The sequence below is a fragment of the Bufo bufo genome, chromosome 4 (assembly GCF_905171765.1).
Source record: "Bufo bufo chromosome 4, aBufBuf1.1, whole genome shotgun sequence".
Lineage (NCBI taxonomy): Eukaryota > Metazoa > Chordata > Amphibia > Anura > Bufonidae > Bufo > Bufo bufo.
The window spans coordinates 589,376,350-589,394,794 of NC_053392.1; the positions used below are offsets into that span (position 1 = coordinate 589,376,350).

General features: G+C 48.8%; 1 protein-coding gene across 1 annotated transcript in view; it reads right to left on the reverse strand.

Annotated features, from left to right (window-relative positions):
• GPATCH2 (G-patch domain containing 2) overlaps nt 1–18,413 on the reverse strand; it is a 124,522-nt gene extending 106,109 nt beyond the window's left edge. Inside the window, exons 1-5 of the mRNA XM_040430443.1 lie at nt 18,259–18,413; nt 9,437–10,132; nt 6,948–7,009; nt 3,424–3,606; nt 991–1,070 (exon numbers count right to left, since the gene is read on the reverse strand). Of these exons, the coding sequence (XP_040286377.1) occupies nt 991–1,070; nt 3,424–3,606; nt 6,948–7,009; nt 9,437–10,132; nt 18,259–18,308 (1,071 nt within the window). The 5' untranslated portion in view covers nt 18,309–18,413. The remainder of the gene's footprint in view (nt 1–990; nt 1,071–3,423; nt 3,607–6,947; nt 7,010–9,436; nt 10,133–18,258) is intronic.
• Nucleotides 18,414–18,445: the final 32 nt, after the last annotated feature.

Below are 18,445 nucleotides of genomic sequence, written 5' to 3' on the forward strand. Positions count from 1 at the left end.
GGCAAAAACATTCTTTAAAGGGAATGGGTCATCAGAAAATGGCCTTTTGTTTAATTCTTTAAGTATTTAAGAATTTTTGGTGATTATTTTAAAAAATGTTAAGATCTCTATTTAAAAAAAATAAAAAAAATAAGTATATAAACAGTTTACACACAGGCCACTAGGTTTATAGGTGATGATTTCCTGTTCTGTACAGGTAGCTATCTCCTTATCATCACAGGATTACAATGACAGGCATCACCTCTATATAGAGAACACAGAATCCACCATTCACAATAGGTGATATCCCAGCTCATCTGCTCCCTCCTGACCTCTGCACAGAGCACGCCTAGAAAACTGCCCCCTAGAGTCCTCTCCTGTCCATTGTGTCTATGGCCCATGGAGATGGTCTCAAAGGACGGGATGTGTTAACATATCTGAGGCCTAGTGGCCAGTGTGAAAACTGAAAGATTTTATGATTATATTTAAAAAAAAAAAAACAACGACCTGGGGGGAAAAACTAACAAAACAAAAAATAAATAAAAATCGCCATAAATTCTAAAAAGATGTTTTAAGTAAAAACGTGATTTAAACAATAATGGCGCTCGCACTAGGGCTGCGGCCTTCTCTCAGCTTCCCAAGCACAGCGCCATCCATTTGATTGTGGCCGTGCTTGGTATCGCAGCTTCACTTGAATGGGGCCGAGATGTGCCTAGGCCATGAGACTGATGAATGTGATATCACTGGCCTAGGCAAGGCTGTGAGAAGGCCGTGGCGCTACAGTGTCGGAGCCTTCTCAAGCAGCTGATCGGCGGGGTCCCTGGTGTCCAGAGGATAGGCCATCAGTAGAAAACCCCTTTAATGCGGCAGACTGTGGGCCGTAATTTATTAGCCACAATTGGAACGTAACACGTCTCAGCCATCTCGCTGCCAATTCATCATAAGACAAACCATTCAGTGCAGAATCTACAGCACGACGCAGGAAAATACAAAGAAAAGCCCGACACGTACCAGAGGACTTGGGTTTAAGGACGACTTCCTTACACTTCTCGCTTGCATGGAATGGAGATGACTCAACCTCGCCTGGAACCCTAAACACAGAAGATGCATCTCATGATGTATTTAACATGTACATAAATTCTTAAAACCAATCTCGTTATTACATTTTTTTTTAAATTCGCAAATTGTTTGGTTAAAAGGACCAAAGGGAAACGTTTTCACTCCTTAGAGCCCGTTCACATAGAGGAAATTGGTGGTGAAATTTTAGCACAGACAACGCACCAAAATTCCGCTGGCAGCCGCGTGGTTTCTGCTTCCCACTGTTTTCGATGAGAGGTGAGCGGCAGTTCACAGATGGGGTTTTAAAGCCGCAAAAGCACCAACAAGGGACAAGCGCCAACAACCATGGCAGCTGTCCGATCACAGCTTACCTCCATTTAATGGAGCTAAGCTGCGAGCGGGTCCACGCCCATGAATGGGCCCTAAAGTGAACTGTGCAAAGGGGTTTTTAGAGGGGATTTCCAGGATTTTTATATCAACAGCCATTCCTCAGGATAGATGGTCATCAATATGAAAACAGCAGGGGTCCAACTCCTGGGATCCCCGCCGATCAGCTGTACAAAGAGGCTATGACGCTCCATTAAAACGTAGGCCTCTTCCTAGGCTATGTGACGTCACAATTTACAGGGTCTAGACGCAGCTCGGTCCGTTGGAGTGAATGGCGCTGAGCTGAAATTCCAAGAACAGCCGCTATACAATGGACGGTGCTGTGCTCGGTGAGCTGGGAGGAGGCCATGGAGCTTACTGGAGAGCAGATCACAGCTGACCGGAGGGATCCCAGGAGTCAGACCCCCACTGATTTCATAATGATGACCTATTCTAAATATAGGTCATTAATGGGGTTGTCTCATCACAGACAATGGGGGCATATCGCTAGGATAGGCGCCCATTGTCTGATAGGTTGGGTCCCACCGCCTGCACCTATATCGAGAAAGGAGCCCCAAAAGTGGTGCGCATATGCAGCCGCCCCTCCATTCATTTTGTATGGGACCGCCGAAAATAGCTGGCTCGGCTATTTCCGTCGGCTCCATAGAAGTGAATGGGAGCGGCGGCCGGTCATGTGCGGTGCGCTCCCCTTCACTTCTATGGGGAATGCGATTGGTGGTGGCCGGACCGGAGTCCTCCCGCCGCCACTTTACGGGGCTCCAATCCGGATATAGGTGCAGGTCCCAGCGGTGGGACCCGCACCTATAAGACAATGGGGGCATATCCTAGCGATATGCCCCCATTGTCTGTGATGAGACAACGTTTTTTGCTGTACGGTTTGCAGATCCGGCAGGGAATCTCAAAATCTCAGCACAACGCTTCCGTCCTAATCATACAACCGGCTGCATCCGTTCAGAACGCATCCAGTTGTATTACATTGAAAATGAAGAAACCGGGCACCGAATCCGTTTTTTACGTGTCCACCACTGACTTACGTGGTTTTTGGTGCTGGTTCTGGCTTGTTCAGTTCCCCATGCAACAAACTGGAATGGAATGCAATCTGGTGCACTCGGTTCCGGTTTGTTCAGTTTTGTCCTCCTTGGCAATGAATGGGGACCAAAGTGAAGCGTTGTGCTGCGGTTTTGAGAGCCTGTGCTGGATCTCAAAACTGGACAGCACAACGCAGATGTGAAAGTAGCCTAATGTGTAACTCCCGGAAAACACCTTTAATTGGGAAATCCGGTCAAAATGTTCTTCTGATAGGTCATGGATACTTGTGAGAAGAGGACACTGGTGAAGTCTCTGGTCACTTCCACCGATTTCCACAAAGTGCTCTTCAAACCCCTTTGACACCGCTCACATATTTCTGCTCCACAACATTCTGACGTGCCAAAGGGGTGCGATCTCTCTGTAGAGGTGGTGGCCCGAGATCAGATTCATTCAGTGATCTCTTCACTTGCATTCACGACACAAGAACATTTTCTCTGGATTTCATGCCTGACCACAAATACCCTCCAACTCTGCTTCCAAATGTGCCTGTTCAGCTGAGCTCAATGGATATGCTATTTCTATGGAGGAAGGAGGATAAGCGGCTGCCAGACACTTGGATCCAAAAGGGTAAAAATCCGATCGCATCCCTATTTCCCTCAAAGTCAGCCATCAGGGCAGACATGCAGGCTTTCCCCATAGTCAAGGGATTGTGAGTCCATCCCATCTAAGGCTCTATTCACATCAAGAGCCCTACGTCAGAGCTATATGTCAGGGGATCTTCTCATGTCGTAGGGCTGCGATGTAACCCACTGAATAGTCATACAGCTGGATAAGTCACTATTAGGCTCCCATTGTAAAAGAGGCAAAATAAGAAGACCCCAGACAAGTTCAGGAACTGGCGATAGGCACTGGGAAGTACGATAGATTTCTTTTGAAGACGTCTGTGGGGTATGATTATGCAGCACTAACCTCGCTGTGCAGTCTGGGACATAAGGGGGAAGGAGCCGGTGAGGATGCTCTGAAACACTGGATCCGGTAGCTCTCTCTCCAGCTCTCCGGGTCGTTCCTGCTCCCACCAAGGGATAACTCCAGTGATGCCGCATGCTCCTCCGGACTCGCTCTCGTAAAACCAGTCACTCTGTTCATCATCACCTGGAATCAAAAGCGAGTTAAAGGGTAACTGTCATGTTTTCATAAAAAAATAAAAATCTATTTTAGCATAGGTTACTGCAGCAGCAGCATTATGCATAAAGCAATCTTTAGTTTCTTCACATACCACTGTTTTCCTTGAGTTTTTCCCTTAGTTACGGCTGTTTAAACATTTACAATATGAGGACCTTCACAAGATGGCTCCTCTGCCAGTTCTCTGAGGCCAAAACTGCTTTCCCTCACTTCCCATACACACTTGCTGTAGCCAGCAGCTCCCTGCCAGCCAATCAGATTGGATTACTGAGAGACACGCCTTCTCACTCTGAAGCCTAATGCAGGTATGCAGTGTGGAGGACCGCCCCTCTGTCTTCTGTTTACACTAAAGGGAAGACAGAAAAGCCCTAGCAACGGTCTTTAAATGGAGCAGTGCAAAGGGACAGGGGACATTAATGAAAGCTGTTATTATGAGATAATTACAGATCTTTTGACGATCATTGGCAGACTAACTCAGGTATACATGCCTAGCTCTAATAAACTAGCAAATAAAAAAAATATGACAGTTACACTTTAATAAATTACCTATATATTATGCAGTTAAAGGGGTTGTCTCACTTCAGCCATTAGCATTATATTATGTAGATAAGGTGACTAAAAGGCACTTACTAATGTATTGTTATTATCCATATTGCTTCCTTTGCTGGCTGGATTCATTTTTCCATCACATTAGACACTGCTCGTTTCCATGGTTACGACCACCCTGCAATCCATCAGTGGTGGTCGTGCTTGGAGACTATATAAAAAAAAAAGCACCAGCCTATGTGAGCTCCCACGGTCCAGACCACAGAGAGGCTGGTACTTTTTCCTATCGTGTTGAAGCACGACCTCCACTGTTGATTTGCAGGGTGGTCCTAACCATGGAAACAAGGAGTGGATAATGTGATGGAAAAATTAATCCAGCCAGCAAAGGGGGCAATATGGACAATCACAATACATGCTAAATAAATGCTATTTGCTGAAGTGAAAGGACCCCCTTTAAAAGGGTATTCCCCTCTTGCCATATTGCTAGGATTCACCATCACTATATGACTGACCGGCATTGATCCTGAGAATGAGGGGGTTGCAGCGCTGGTGTAGCTCTGCAACCCATTCTAAGTTTTCCAACGCCCATCTGTCCTCCAGCCTCCCGCTGTGCAGTGAGATGCAGCTCAGCCCCATTCACTTGAATGCAGCATAAATAGTGAAGGGGAAGCAAGATAAGGGGGTCCCAGAAGTCAGACCCCCCCACTAATCATGGGACAGGGATGGCATGAATTTGGACTCCAAATTCCACTAAAAGGCGTCGACGCTGATTATTTAATTAGGATATATGTACTGTACCAATCAACAACAACCACAATAAGGTTTAAGAAATCAGAAAAAGTCTACATTCTGTTCCTAATCACAGCACCACCCTCCTCCATGGTCGATTTTGGTACTGAAGCTTGTAATTTACGGTGTTCCTAGTATTAAAAAAAAAAAAATACCCTTTTCATGGTGTTTTCCTTTCATTTGTCTGGTTTACTGCTGCTGCTAATCTCAGGGACAGGATCTAGACAGAATCAGTCTGCTTCCCCCTCTGGCAGCTCTCAATATAGTCTTTATGTGCAGATGAAGTTTTCTCAGCTACACTGCCACGCTACTGCAGAGGCTCTGCTCCTCTCAAGACAAGCAGGGCCGAAAGGTATTTCTATTGGCTGCCCTGCAGTGAACAGAGACCTGATTGTGGGGAGCATGACTGAGCATGTGCGACCACCAGCACTCAGCTCATTAGGTGGACCTGGGCACCGTACTATATAACTCCTCATTGGATTGTTGGATAATGACATGTAGGTGGCAAATATGCTTCATTTTTTTAAAACAATCTATACAATGGATATGACGAAGCCCTTTAATATGAACAGTAAGAGCCATTAGGGAGTTTCCAGAGGGATACATTTTTCAAAAAAAATAAAAATATGGATTAAAGAATAAAAATTAAAGGGGTTGTTTCACCTCCCACATTGGTGGAACAACCCCTTTTATTTTTATTCTTTAATCCAGAACAAAGCTCCCAAAGTGAACAAAAGCGCACTGCGGGTGTCTCAAATATATCCGAGAAAGTGTGTTCAGCTATTTTCGGACGTCCCGCAGAAACTAATGGAGAGCGCACCGTGCAAGTGCAGTCACCGCTCCGTTTACGTTTATGTGACTGCCGGAAAGAGCCGAGCCGACTCTCGGTTATTTCCCGAACGCCGATAGAAATGGAGGCGGCTGCGCATGCGCAGTGCACTGTCCTTTACTTTGGGGGCTCCGTTCTAGAGATACGTCTGGGACCTGCACCTACCCGATATTGATGGCATATCCTAGCAATATACCAACACTCTCTTAGGCAAGTCAATCCCTTTAAGCATTACTCAGCTCAACACTGCCCCGACGTTGTGATTCCAACTCTGCTCTATATTCCAAGGCCCCAGGGTGAGAACACATACAGGAAATGGCCACTGGCTGAAGCGGGTCACTGCTGCGGCCAATGACGGGCTGACTGGCATTCTAAACCATTTCCTGTATATCGTGCAAGTACTGGAAAAGCAGAGCAGCGCCGAAACATCCTCAGCAGGGGATCGGTGCATATAAGTAACGCTTACGGTTCATTTTTAACCCTCTGTGATCCATTTTAGTAGAGAGAAAAAAAAAATATAGATCTTCCTGGAAAACCTTTTTTAAAGGGGTTGTCTTATAGGTACTATTTCGGTAACGGAGCCCCGCAAGGTGGTGGCTGGAGGACTCTAGTCCGGCCACCACCAAGTGCACTCCCCATAGAAGTGAATGGGAGCATACTGAGCATGACTGGCCACTGCTCCCATTCACTTCTATGGGCCCCATAGAAAATGAATGGCAGGCGTGCTGCGCATGCGCGGTGCGCCCTCCAACACTTTCAGAGCTCCGTTCTCGATATGGGTGAGGGTCCCAGCCGCGCGGGACCGGCACCTATCAGACAATGGGGGCATATCGTAGCGATATGCCCCCCCTTGTCTGTGACGGGACAACCCCTTTAATGTATCTTTTTAACCCCTTCAAGCAGTGTTCGTGCGGTGTATACAGAGAAGGCAGCACCACTTGTCACGTAATCCTGCGTACGGTTAGAACTCTTAAAAAGTCCGCCATTATCACATTAGATCAGAGAATTACACTCCTGTCACGGTGCAGAAAAACCGCCGATATTTGGTGTTTCCTGACAGCATTAATTAGAAGGTGTAAAGCGTCTCACTAATTAGCACGTTTCAATTAGACTTAATTCGGCAAGCGTAGGAGACATTATTCAGTACCTTGGCGTCCCTCGTCGTTCGTAAACAGACCGGCGTCGCTGCTGCTAATACTGCTGGATTCACTGGAAAAGTCAAAAAAAAAAAAAAAAGAAGATTAATCACAAGAAAACCTATATAATATACGATATTCTGCGTCAAATTCCCCTTCTTGATGTCCAAGAAAAGGCAGAAATGAAATCTCGTTGTAATCAGGCCACAACCGGCACGCTTTTCTGAACAACTGAGCGTATTATTTTTGGCACATAAAACCTCGGGAATCTAATGGGAGGCTGACAAGGAGCCAGATGCGCCTGTATGGAGGTGCTGACACAATTGATGAATTTTATTATCTGCCTCCATCAAACGCTCGCTGCTCCTTTCTAATGCCGAGCAGTCAGATCCCAGAACGCAGGAGCTCGAGGAGGGAGCCATCCTGAACTAGAAAGCCATTCCAGACCTTTCTCCTGCATCTAAAACGCCGGGCCCTGAAGAAAGACAAATTGGGATTTTTTGTAAGCCTGGAAAAAGTCAGCAAGTAGGCGAGGTTAGTGGGAGATCTGTAGGGAGACTGGAGCTAAGGTCGACCTGATCTGCCCCGCGACTGTACACCAGAAGCAAAAACTGAAATGTCCCTTTTTTAAAAAAAAAAACAGCTATTAGGGCATGCTGGGAGTTGTAGTCCTGCAAAAGCTGGAGGGCCGCAGGTTGAGCATCCCTGCCCTAGTGGATGACTGTATTAATTAATGGGGTTGTTGTGCACGTTTGGGGGGGGCGGGGGGGGGCAGACCTGCAAAGGGAAGCATACTTACCTGCTTTCCGATTTTTGCGCACCCCATCCTCGGCCGCTCTGCTTGGGTCCCGGGATGTAACCTTCTATTTTCACGCCACTGCAGACAATTGCGGAAAAGCCGAGGCCAGAGTGCGCAGGAGCACGGAGCGGTAGGTACATTTCCCATCACAGGTCTGCCCAGGAGTCACAAATCCTTTAAGGGGTTGTTCTGGTCACATCTCAAGTTATCCCCGCAGGAGAGGATATATCTATTAGATTGGGGTTCGACCACTAGGATCCCCACCAAGCACAAGAATGAGATGCTGCACCCCGTAGGTACCCTCAAGATGACTGGAGCAGCGGGTCAGCTCCACTCATCCTTATGGGACTGTCGGAAATATCTGAATGCTTGTTCTCGGCCATCACCGGCAGTCTCATAGAGATGAATGAAACGGCAATGTGCATGCTTGACCCGCTACTCCCCTCATTATCAGGGTCCTGAGGGTACAGAGCCCCAGTCTCATGATTGAAGGGTATAGCCGACGGGGACTGCTGGAAACTGGTGGGGCTACTTGTTTTCGGCTATCTTTGGCAGTATTAAAGCCATTGGTGGCAGTGGCCACAGGGTCCCCTCTCCCCGTTCATTTTTGGTGCAGTGGCAGTGCCAATCGGAGCCCCAGCAGTGAAATCGCAGGGCTCTGATTGGTTACCGTGGCAGCCAGGACGCTACTGAAGCGTCCCTAGAGTTAATGGAGAGTGTTAAGGCACCAAAAATGGAAAAAATCTGATTGGACCCAGCATGCATGTGGAACCTGCACTCCCTGAATTTTATGGTGGCCATTATGGAACATAACAGGTAGGATTTAGTGTTAGGTTCTCATCTTATAGAGATCGCCTTGACCTTTGGCAGACGGGCCCAAATACTTTTATAAAACCCTAGTAAGAAGCCACTGACAAACCCCTCTGGCAGTGACCTATCTCATGGGGGATAGACCTGCTGAAATCCAGAACCTTCTTCCCTGCGTCATCTCCTGCCAGTAGACCCCTAAACCCTTAAGATCATCAGCCAAACCCACCACAATTAGCACCCAGTCTTTCATATGTACATTCCCAGCTTCACAAAGAACTGTGGAGGGGAAAACTTTTTTGTTAATGGTCTTGTCCCATGAAAAATTTTCTAAATTTTTTAAACCAGCACCTGGATCTGAATACTTTTGTAATTGCATGTCATTAAAATTTTACTATAGCCCCGGAGTTATTCACTGAAATCTATCTGTACAGCTCCACCTGCTCTGTCCTGCTCCCCGAGATGGACGCACATGCTCAGTTCCATTCTTCAACTGCCACAAGCTACAGTAGAAAGAACATGCCCACTGTAAAAGTGCATGCTTCTAAGCTGCCAGCTTTAAATCTATATAGCAGAACAATAGGAGCAATAAATGGGGAGATCTCTGGATCCATGTGAGGTCCAGGGCTGGTTCTAGCTTTGTTAGAGATTGTCATGTCCTATATGATGTCTTATTTTCATTATTAAAATCAATCATGGGAGAACCCCTTTAAGGGCAAATTTACTTTGAACTTGCAGTGAAAATTTGGCATATGTACCCCGGGGTATAAAATTTATCCATAGGACGTCATTCACCCCTTACAGGCCAAAAGAATGCCCTCTCAGCCTCTGTAGATTCCCTCTTCGGGGACCCACAACTGCTCAAAATTTATACATATTGCTCCTCAAAACCACCTGTCACTCATGTTTTCATCCGAGCCCTTCTGTTCTTCATAGTCCATCTTGTCTTTGGTTCCATGACCCATGTCTTCTCCTTCCACCACAACGCCCTCATCAGGAACCTCAGGCCCATGCCTCGATGGAGCAATTTTCCGCTTCTTCATTTTGTTCTTGGATATCTCCAGGTGCAGATAATGTTTGGAGTCATTGTCCATTGCCTGATCACGGGCCAGGGTCAAGGTGCTGGTGACTTCTGACGGCGGGTCAATGGCCATTCTCTTCACTTTCCGTCTCCTTCGTAAGGTCCTACTCACCAAGGTATCAGCAACCAAGTCAGATTCGTGCCACAGAGGCCTCTTACTGCGGACATTGTTGACACTGGAGGACGGCCTCCGTTTCGCTAGTAGAAGCTGGTCGTCCGAGTCGCTGTCCTTCTTATTGTTACTGACACACTCCCTGTAGTCCTTGTTTTGTTCTTCTGGACTGGAGTCGGAGCCGTCGCTTAGACAATGTCCCGTTTCCCATGGGTGGTGAATATTCTCTGAACGTCTCTTCCGTCCTCTCCGCTTCCTCGCTTGCCGTTTAAGGAGGCATGAAATGCTTCGAGAGTGATCTCCAGTATCGGCAAAGCATCCTCTGGCCTGTTCGGAGCTTTCTTCCAGTGCTGACACAAGGTCATGGACAAGCTCTTCCATTGTCCTACTGAAATGCCTATGGAGATACAACAAGACGAGATATAAGACAAACCATAAACTCAACTTATCGGGGAACCCATCGCCTAGTTGGGGGGAGGGGGGTCACTAAACCACCAGCATGCCGTTATGGTGCTGGCATTTAGGGTCCAAAACATGCATAGAGCAAACCCATCTGACCCCGAAGAGAATAGGAAATGAGAATAGAACTTATCAGAAGAGTCCGGGACTCTTAACCACTGGCATACCCACTGCTCGAATGAAGCCGATAATGGTACCCCTTGCTTTACTGTGCAGAGAAGTGAGGTCAGCTTATTTGGGTGAATCGGGGGAAGAGTCCTGGACTCTGGACAGTAAGTTCAATTTTCATTTTCTATTCTTCTGCAGGTTAAGCACCCTAAGCCTCGGCTATATAACGGCATGCTGATGACTTAGCGCTCCCAAACCGGGTGACAGGGTCCCATTAAAATACAGAAACAGAACATCTTTACTCCATCACACCAATGGAAACTTCAAGGTTGGCCATAACCATTAGATTAACATCTGCCAGGAAACTACTGGAGAAAGAAGGATCGGCATCCAGGACTTCATCATACCCAACCTCACGGGCAGCAGTTTCTGGCAGTGGCTTCTACCCGTCTCCTGACTGAGAAGATACGGTATACCAAACTGAATGTACATGTGCATGGCGGGAATCATGAAGAACAGCAGTCGGATGAACAAGCGATCAGCCCTGAGCTATGTAAGGGGTATACCTGTCTTAAAGGGGTTGTGCAGGAGTCTGATATTGATGGCCTAGCCTCAGGAGCAGGGGTGGGACACTCCATACCCACGCTGATCGGCCATTACCCTACATAGCTCTGTGTAATAGATGGAGCCGGCCGGTTATTATTCACTTCAATGGGCCCGGAGCTGCAGTAACCAGCTTCAATGGAGCTTGTGCCGCCAGAGCTACGAGGTAACCGGCCGCTGATCAGTAAGGGGTCCCGAGTGTCGGACCCCCACTGATCTGATATTGATGGACTATTCTGAGGATAGGGCATCAGTATCAAAATTCTGGATAACCCCTTTAACCCACAATATTAGATCTGGTGATGATAGTGGCAAAGAAAAGGGGCACAAGGGGAAACGTCCAAATCTAGATCTGGGGCCACATGATAACCACGCATGGAAGAGTCTTTGCAAAAATTTGCAAATGAAAATGTGTCCTAGAAATACATACATCTGCAAGCTCTGGACGGAAAGTCTTCTATGTGTGAATGTACCCTAACCCTGGCGCCCCCCGTGCCCCCAAGGTCAATGCTGCAATGGTCCAGGATGCAGATAGACGTAATCTGGGGATTCAGCGGCTTCTTCTCGCACAGCCGAATGGTTACCCCAGAAGAGATACCAGCGGTGCACCACACAATGCTGCCGCCTGCGCTATGAGCAGGGGATGGCGCTGCGTATTAAGACTGACGAAGCTACAAATGTCACTTGTCACCGTTGAGGGAGGCCAGAGATTGTTGCTTCTTCCCGCAATGGATAGGATCTGGCACGAGGCTTTCCCTGCTGGAATATCATGAAGAGCAGTGCGGAGCCCGGTGCCAGGAAGCCTTTCAGGCAGAAGCTATTGTGCCCGGGACGGCATTATCCGGCTTGGCATTAACGACTGACATAAACAAAGAGGGCTCGAGAAACAAATTGTTTATTCACAAATCTGGATTAGGGCAATTTATTAGAGCGCCTAGCAATTTCTGCACAAGCGTCGCAGCGTAAAACAATTGTGCTCTCCGGGAAGAGATTAGCTCCATCAGCCATTAGGGGGCTAATATTAATAGAGCGGGGGCCTCTTACACAAGAGGTTTTATACCACTACGTCCATAGCTACACAATGCTTATGAAAGATCAGTACAGCGCCATACACAGGGTAGTGGCCGTGAATGGTACTGCAGCACTGCAATACCACCCATGGCCACTAGGCAGTGTGCGGAGCTGTGCCGATCCAGAGCCTATTCAAACAGCTCCTTAAGGGCTCGTGCCGGTGGGGCCCGCGCTGTGGACTGCAATTTGCAATGCAATGCACGGGCACAGACTATAGGGCCACCGTATGCGGACGCAGGACCCATTCACTTGAATGGGGTCCACAATCCACATCCGACGGTCCACACCGCAAAAAAGGAGCGCATGCACTACTATTTTGCGGTGCCTCCGCTCTGCACCTCACCTCCCGGATGGCAGACACATTCAAGTGAAAGGGTCCACATCCGTGATTTGGCGCTAAAAGGGGAGGTGCCTGTATATTGCGCAGGGCTGTGGAGTCGGTAGATAAATGTTCCGACTCCGACTCCTCAGTTTTATGTACTTCCGACTCCGACTCCTCTGTATTAATATGCGAATGTATTTTATACATTCCTTGAGGGAAAGAAACGCAACCTACCACAGGACTACTGGCTGGGAAGCCAACAGTCTACTGTATTGCACAGTTTAAGCAAAAGACAAACAATGAAAACAAAGGAGGATCCAGGAAGGGGCATTTATTGTAAAACATGATTTTCCTAGAAGAATCCCATAGTCATGTTTAAAGTTTAAGCGAACAATCAGAGTTTACAAGTTTTTATAGCTAAATGACAGCAGTTTTTCCAATGGTTTACAGCTTCAGTCTTGAGCTATTGGCCCTCCATTCCCTTCACTTATACAAGTGTCTCACTCTCTAGTCCTGCAAAAAACATATTTATTTAATCCCTTATCAGTGAGAGGCGAGGTTACACATGGACGCTGCGTTCCCTGTAAAAGCAGAACACAACACTATGGAAAGTATAAGTATTGCAGCTCCTAATTGTGCGTTGCGTGCCATATAGTGAAGCACATGAAAAGCGTGCTTCTTCACGGTCACTTAACGTGTTCGTTTTGCGGTAACGTGACGCACTGCATGCATTGGTCTTTACTCTTACAGTAGAGAAGTCATTAATTATAACTTTTTGTGAATTGGGACATTTAAACTTGCTTTTTTTTTATTTTATTCCAATCTAAATTTAGTAGGAGTCGGAGTCGGTGCATTGTTTGCCGACTCCGACTCCAGGTACCCAAAATTTCCCCCGACTCCCGACTCCACAGCCCTGATATTGCGGACCCGCTGTTTGTGGCCCGCAATACGGGCACCAGCCAACAATGGTCGTGTGCATGAGTCCTAAGGCTTCGTGCACACGACAGTGCGCATTTGGCACAAAAAATACGGACACTGGACGTGTGCATCCTGCACTTTCCTCGGTCCCTATTATAAAAATGTCTATACCCGTCTGAAAAACGGACACGAATAGGACATTTCTATCATTTGTGAAAAAGCCGCACGGATGAGTGATGTGATCCGCAGAAAAAGCGGATCGGACATATGTCCGTTTCGAAGCCCCACAAAAAAGCAGACAGGAATAGGCATTGTTACAATGGGTCTGCAACACAGACATCATCCGTAGTTTTAGCGGGCCGCAAAAATACACATACGGTCATGTGAATGCAGCCTTATTCAAACGTTTAGAAAAATATGGCTGCTTTCTACCACAAGCAGTGTCTCCCCCACAGGCTGTGTGTGGTACTGCAGCTCATTCCCTTCTAACCCAGGCTGCCGTGTCGGACACATACGAGGCCTCCTCTCCCCCGAAGAGCAGCGGGTGCCCCTTAGGCTACATGCACACGACCGTATGTGTTTTGCGGTCCGCAAAAAAAAACGGATGACATCCGTACGCCATCCGTTTTTTTTTTTGCGGATCCATTGTAACAATGCCTAAAACGGACAAGAATAGGACATGTTCTATTTTTTTTTGTTTTTTGCGGGACTACGGAACGGACATACGGATGCACACGCAAAAAAAAAAAAAACGGAACGGACGCGGAAACAAAATACGTTCGTGTGCATGAGGCCTTAATCTCAGGCTAGATCGTCATTAAAGGGGAAGTCCGGGAATTAAATGCTATGCTGTTTTTTATGATTGGGTTCTTTTTTTAAAATATTGGGCTAAAAATTGATTTTTAAATTTGTCTTTATTAAAAAAAAAAAATGTTCAGCCGTTTCTGAGATAAAGAGTTAAAACAAAGCTGTCAGTTTCTGTTTTCTTTGAATCCTGTCATCTGACGGCTCATGTGTATCTCTTATCTCTGATCTCCTGACCTCAAACACTCATCACACTGGTAAGAATATGGCTTAAAGGAATTGTCTGCTGTTTTATATTGATGTCCTATTCTCAGGACAGGTCATCAATATCAGATCGGCAGTGTGATGAGAAGCGCTGCCTCCTCTTCGTTATTGCAGTGCCGAGCAGTGTCATTACATTATGGCGTCCATGGGACGGCTCCTTCCTGTTCATGTAAATACTACGGAGTCGTCCTATAGAGCTGAATGGGGACGCCATACTTTTAGAAAATCAGTGATAAGAGCTACACATGAGCGGTCAGATTACAGGATTCAAAGAAAACAGAAAGACAGACTGATTTTTAACCCCTGTTAAAGTGATGTAGCAGAGTCAGGTGTGTGGTACAGTGGATAATCCAAAAGAACGGTCAGGAACACTCGTGTCACAACGGAAAGGTAAAGGACGAGGTCAAGTAGAAAAAAATAAGGCTCTAACCAAGCGAGGGCCCTGGGGGCCAATGTGCTGGTCCCTAACAATCGGACCGGTCGTCGACATCCCTGCAGCCACCAGAGGGTCCCGGTCAGGGAGACACAATGCTGGACTGTGGCGGGTTTATATAGAGGGGGGGTCTCAAATGGGGAACCCTCCTGTACGACATCTCTATGGACACTGGCGGCCTTGTAGGACAGAATGAGCGCCCGTGACCTATATGGCGGCATTATTTATTTTAAAGCGCCATTCATTTAAGGGGACTGTACATATAAAAAAGGGGTTCATACATACAAATATACAAGAAAGACAAAAAGCCTGACCACTGGGTACAGAGGGGGAGGGGATAATGTCCTCATTAATGCTTATGAGGGGCACACCCAGCGTTACGCCCCCACAGATTTGGTTTGGTGTCCCAGTCGCGCAGTACGCGCCCTACCGTCATCAGGACACTCAGTCCCATCAGCCCCTGCGCAACACCAGATGACGGGGGGGGCCCCTGCGCAACACCAGATGACGGGGGGGCCCCTGCGCAACACCAGATGACGGGGGGGCCCCTGCGCAACACCAGATGACGGGGGGGCCCCTGCGCAACACCAGATGACGGGGGGCCCCTGCGCAACACCAGATGACGGGGGGGGCCCTGCGCAACACCAGATGACGGGGGGGCCCCTGCGCAACACCAGATGACGGGGGGGCCCCTGCGCAACACCAGATGACGGGGGGCCCCTGCGCAACACCAGATGACGGGGGGGCCCCTGCGCAACACCAGATGACGGGGGGGCCCCTGCGCAACACCAGATGACGGGGGGGCCCCTGCGCAACACCAGATGACGGGGGGGCCCCTGCGCAACACCAGATGACGGGGGGGCCCCTGGGCAACACCAGATGACGGGGGGGCCCCTGCGCAACACCAGATGACGGGGGGGCCCCTGCGCAACACCAGATGACGGGGGGGCCCCTGCGCAACACCAGATGACGGGGGGGCCCCTGCCCAACACCAGATGACGGGGGGGCCCCTGCGCAACACCAGATGACGGGGGGGCCACTGCGCAACACCAGATGACGGGGGGGCCCCTGTGCAACACCAGATGACGGCGGGCACCTCCGGACAGTTCATCAATAATCTACTCCTGTAAATCCGCTTGAAGGGACCAGTGGGCCCCTGTGCAGCTGATTGGCCCACCAATAGTTCGGGGTCATGCTCTGGCCTCCCGGGGTAGCACAAGGCCAGACTGAGATTTTTTTTTTTCGACACAGGCAAGTAAAGGACGAGAATAAAGCAGAATATGGTTGTGGCCTTAAAGGAGCGCTCCACATGGGGCAATCTCTACTTTTTGGGAGGATGCGTTGAAAATAAGCCAATCAAAAAGTCTCCCCCCTCCCTCTCTGTTAACTCCGAATTAACTGATAGGGGTTTTCAAAACTGGACAGCCCCAAAAAGGTCACTTCTTATCAGTAATTGTTATTTCCTACTATGTTTTATCACTTTCGACTCTGCTCATTAACATAGCCCCATGATCAATGACTCCAGCTCTGCGGCAATGTCTGGTGGAGGCTGCGGTCGTCTGAACTGCGCCTCCTGCCCGGCCCCACTCATTTCTTTCTATCGCAGCTCTGCTCGTTCTGACAGGCTGCTGTGTAGGAGCACAAGCTCACCCGGGACTCGGCACCAGCACAAGGAGAGAAGGAACAAACTACAAGTCACTAAAGCGTAGAAAGACGAGCACTGCGCCCTGCCACACTGCGCAGGTACTCTCCCCTAGAACCGGGCGGTGCCATACAGGACGTGTACAAGGGACTCATTCACACAGTCCCCTGCTTGGAAGGTCTTGAATAGAGCACCAATGTAACCCAATGCAGTTACTGACACAGTGTACAGGTATGCAGCCAATCGCTGACCTCAGCAGTCACCTGTGCATGAATGGCACGTCACCGCTGCAGCCAATCGCTGACCTCAGCAGTCACCTGTGCATGAATGGCACGTCACCGCTGAGGTCAGTGATTGGCTACAGAGGTGACAGGAACGATGAACAGCATGTAACCGCCACAGGCCGAGTGGAGGTCGGGGTGGCAGGGGCTGGAAAGGAAGACATTTCAAGGCCCTGTTCACACAGCGTCTTTTGAAGCCAGAATTCTGGCGCTGATTCCACGCCAAAAAGAAGCGGAATCCGGCTCTGTTCATGCGGTCAGCAGTTTAAAACCGCGACCATGCTAAGAAAGAACACCGCCATTCTTGGCGCAGCGTGCAGACGGATGCTGTGTGTGTATGGGGTCATTCACGGTTTAGCTCATTTCAATGTGGGTCCACAGCATTTATATTGAAAAAAGCGCAACGGTTTCTGCAATAAAGAGTGGATTTTGCCTTTTGCACAATCTGCTGTGTGAACAGGGTCTTAAGGTGAGCAATTTTTTTTTTTGTTTTTTCACTGCCCGTCGTCAAATTTTACAAACTCCTTAAATTTTTTCCCCCTTGCAGAACAGCGCTGGTCCCATTCACTTCATGTGCAGAGAGGTACCGCGGAGGAGCTGCCGCCCCTTCATTCTCAGGATCTGTCAGACCCCCCCCCCCCATCTTAAAGGGGTTTTCTCATCACAGACAATGGGGGCCTATCACTAGGATTATGCCCCCATCGTCTGATAGGTGCCGGTCTTACCGCTGGGACCCCCACCTATATTAGGAACGGAGCCCCGAAAGTGGAAGCTGAAAATAGACGACCGCTGGCTCCGCTGTTTCCGTCATACTAATAGAAGTGGATGGGAGCGGCGGCCACCGACTTGCGGGGCTCCGTTCCCGATCTAGGTGCGGGTCCCAGCGGTGGAGACCCGCACCCATCAGACAATGGGGGGGGGGCATACCCTAACGATATGCCCCCCATTGTCTCAGATGAGACAACCCCTTTAAAGGGATGGCCTGTCCTAGCAATAAGGGCTCATGCACGCGACGCTTGCCTGTTTAGCGGGCATCCACAAAACACGGATACTGGCCGCGTGCGTTCCGCATTTCGCGGCGAAAGAAACGTCGGGCCCATAGCAGAACAGTCCTATCCTTGTCCGTAACGCGGACAGCAATAAGACATGTTCTATATTCTTGCGGACGGCACGCGGTCTGCTGTCCGCATCTTTTGCGTCCCCACTGAAGTGAACGGGTGCACATCTGACCCGCCAAAAAAATACGGTCGTGTGCATGAGGTCCTACGCCTTTTTAAAAAATATACTGTATAAGGCCTTGCATCCGAGGTTCTTCCTCAGCCTATATTGCAAATCCCATCAGGTTTGGCGGACACCATGACGGCCTCTCCCTCCAGCGGCACTATAGGTCAGCGCGCTCTGTCGGGGGGGCACTGGCGCGACATGGCGTTTGTGATATACGTAAGGGATGGCATAAGCGCCACCAGGTGAGGTAGTCACATCCACAGGAATGCAAAGTGCCATGCGACACCGGATCACGTGACTCCTATTGGTTCCCCCCTTAGGAGACCCCCCCAATATCTCATCTCTGGCTGACAGGACCCCTGCTGGACAAGGCGCCCCACACTGCGTCACTCACCAGCTGGTTCCCTTATTGGCTCGGATGTGTTTCCTGGCTACGCCAACCATGAACAAAGCTTGAGATGTCCACCCTAGGATCACAGCCAAGCCAAGGCAGCGAGCAGAGCCACCATGACGCTTCCGGAGCAGCAGAATCGACCAGCGGCGGAGGGGAGCGGAAGTCGGACTGAACCATCTACACGGAG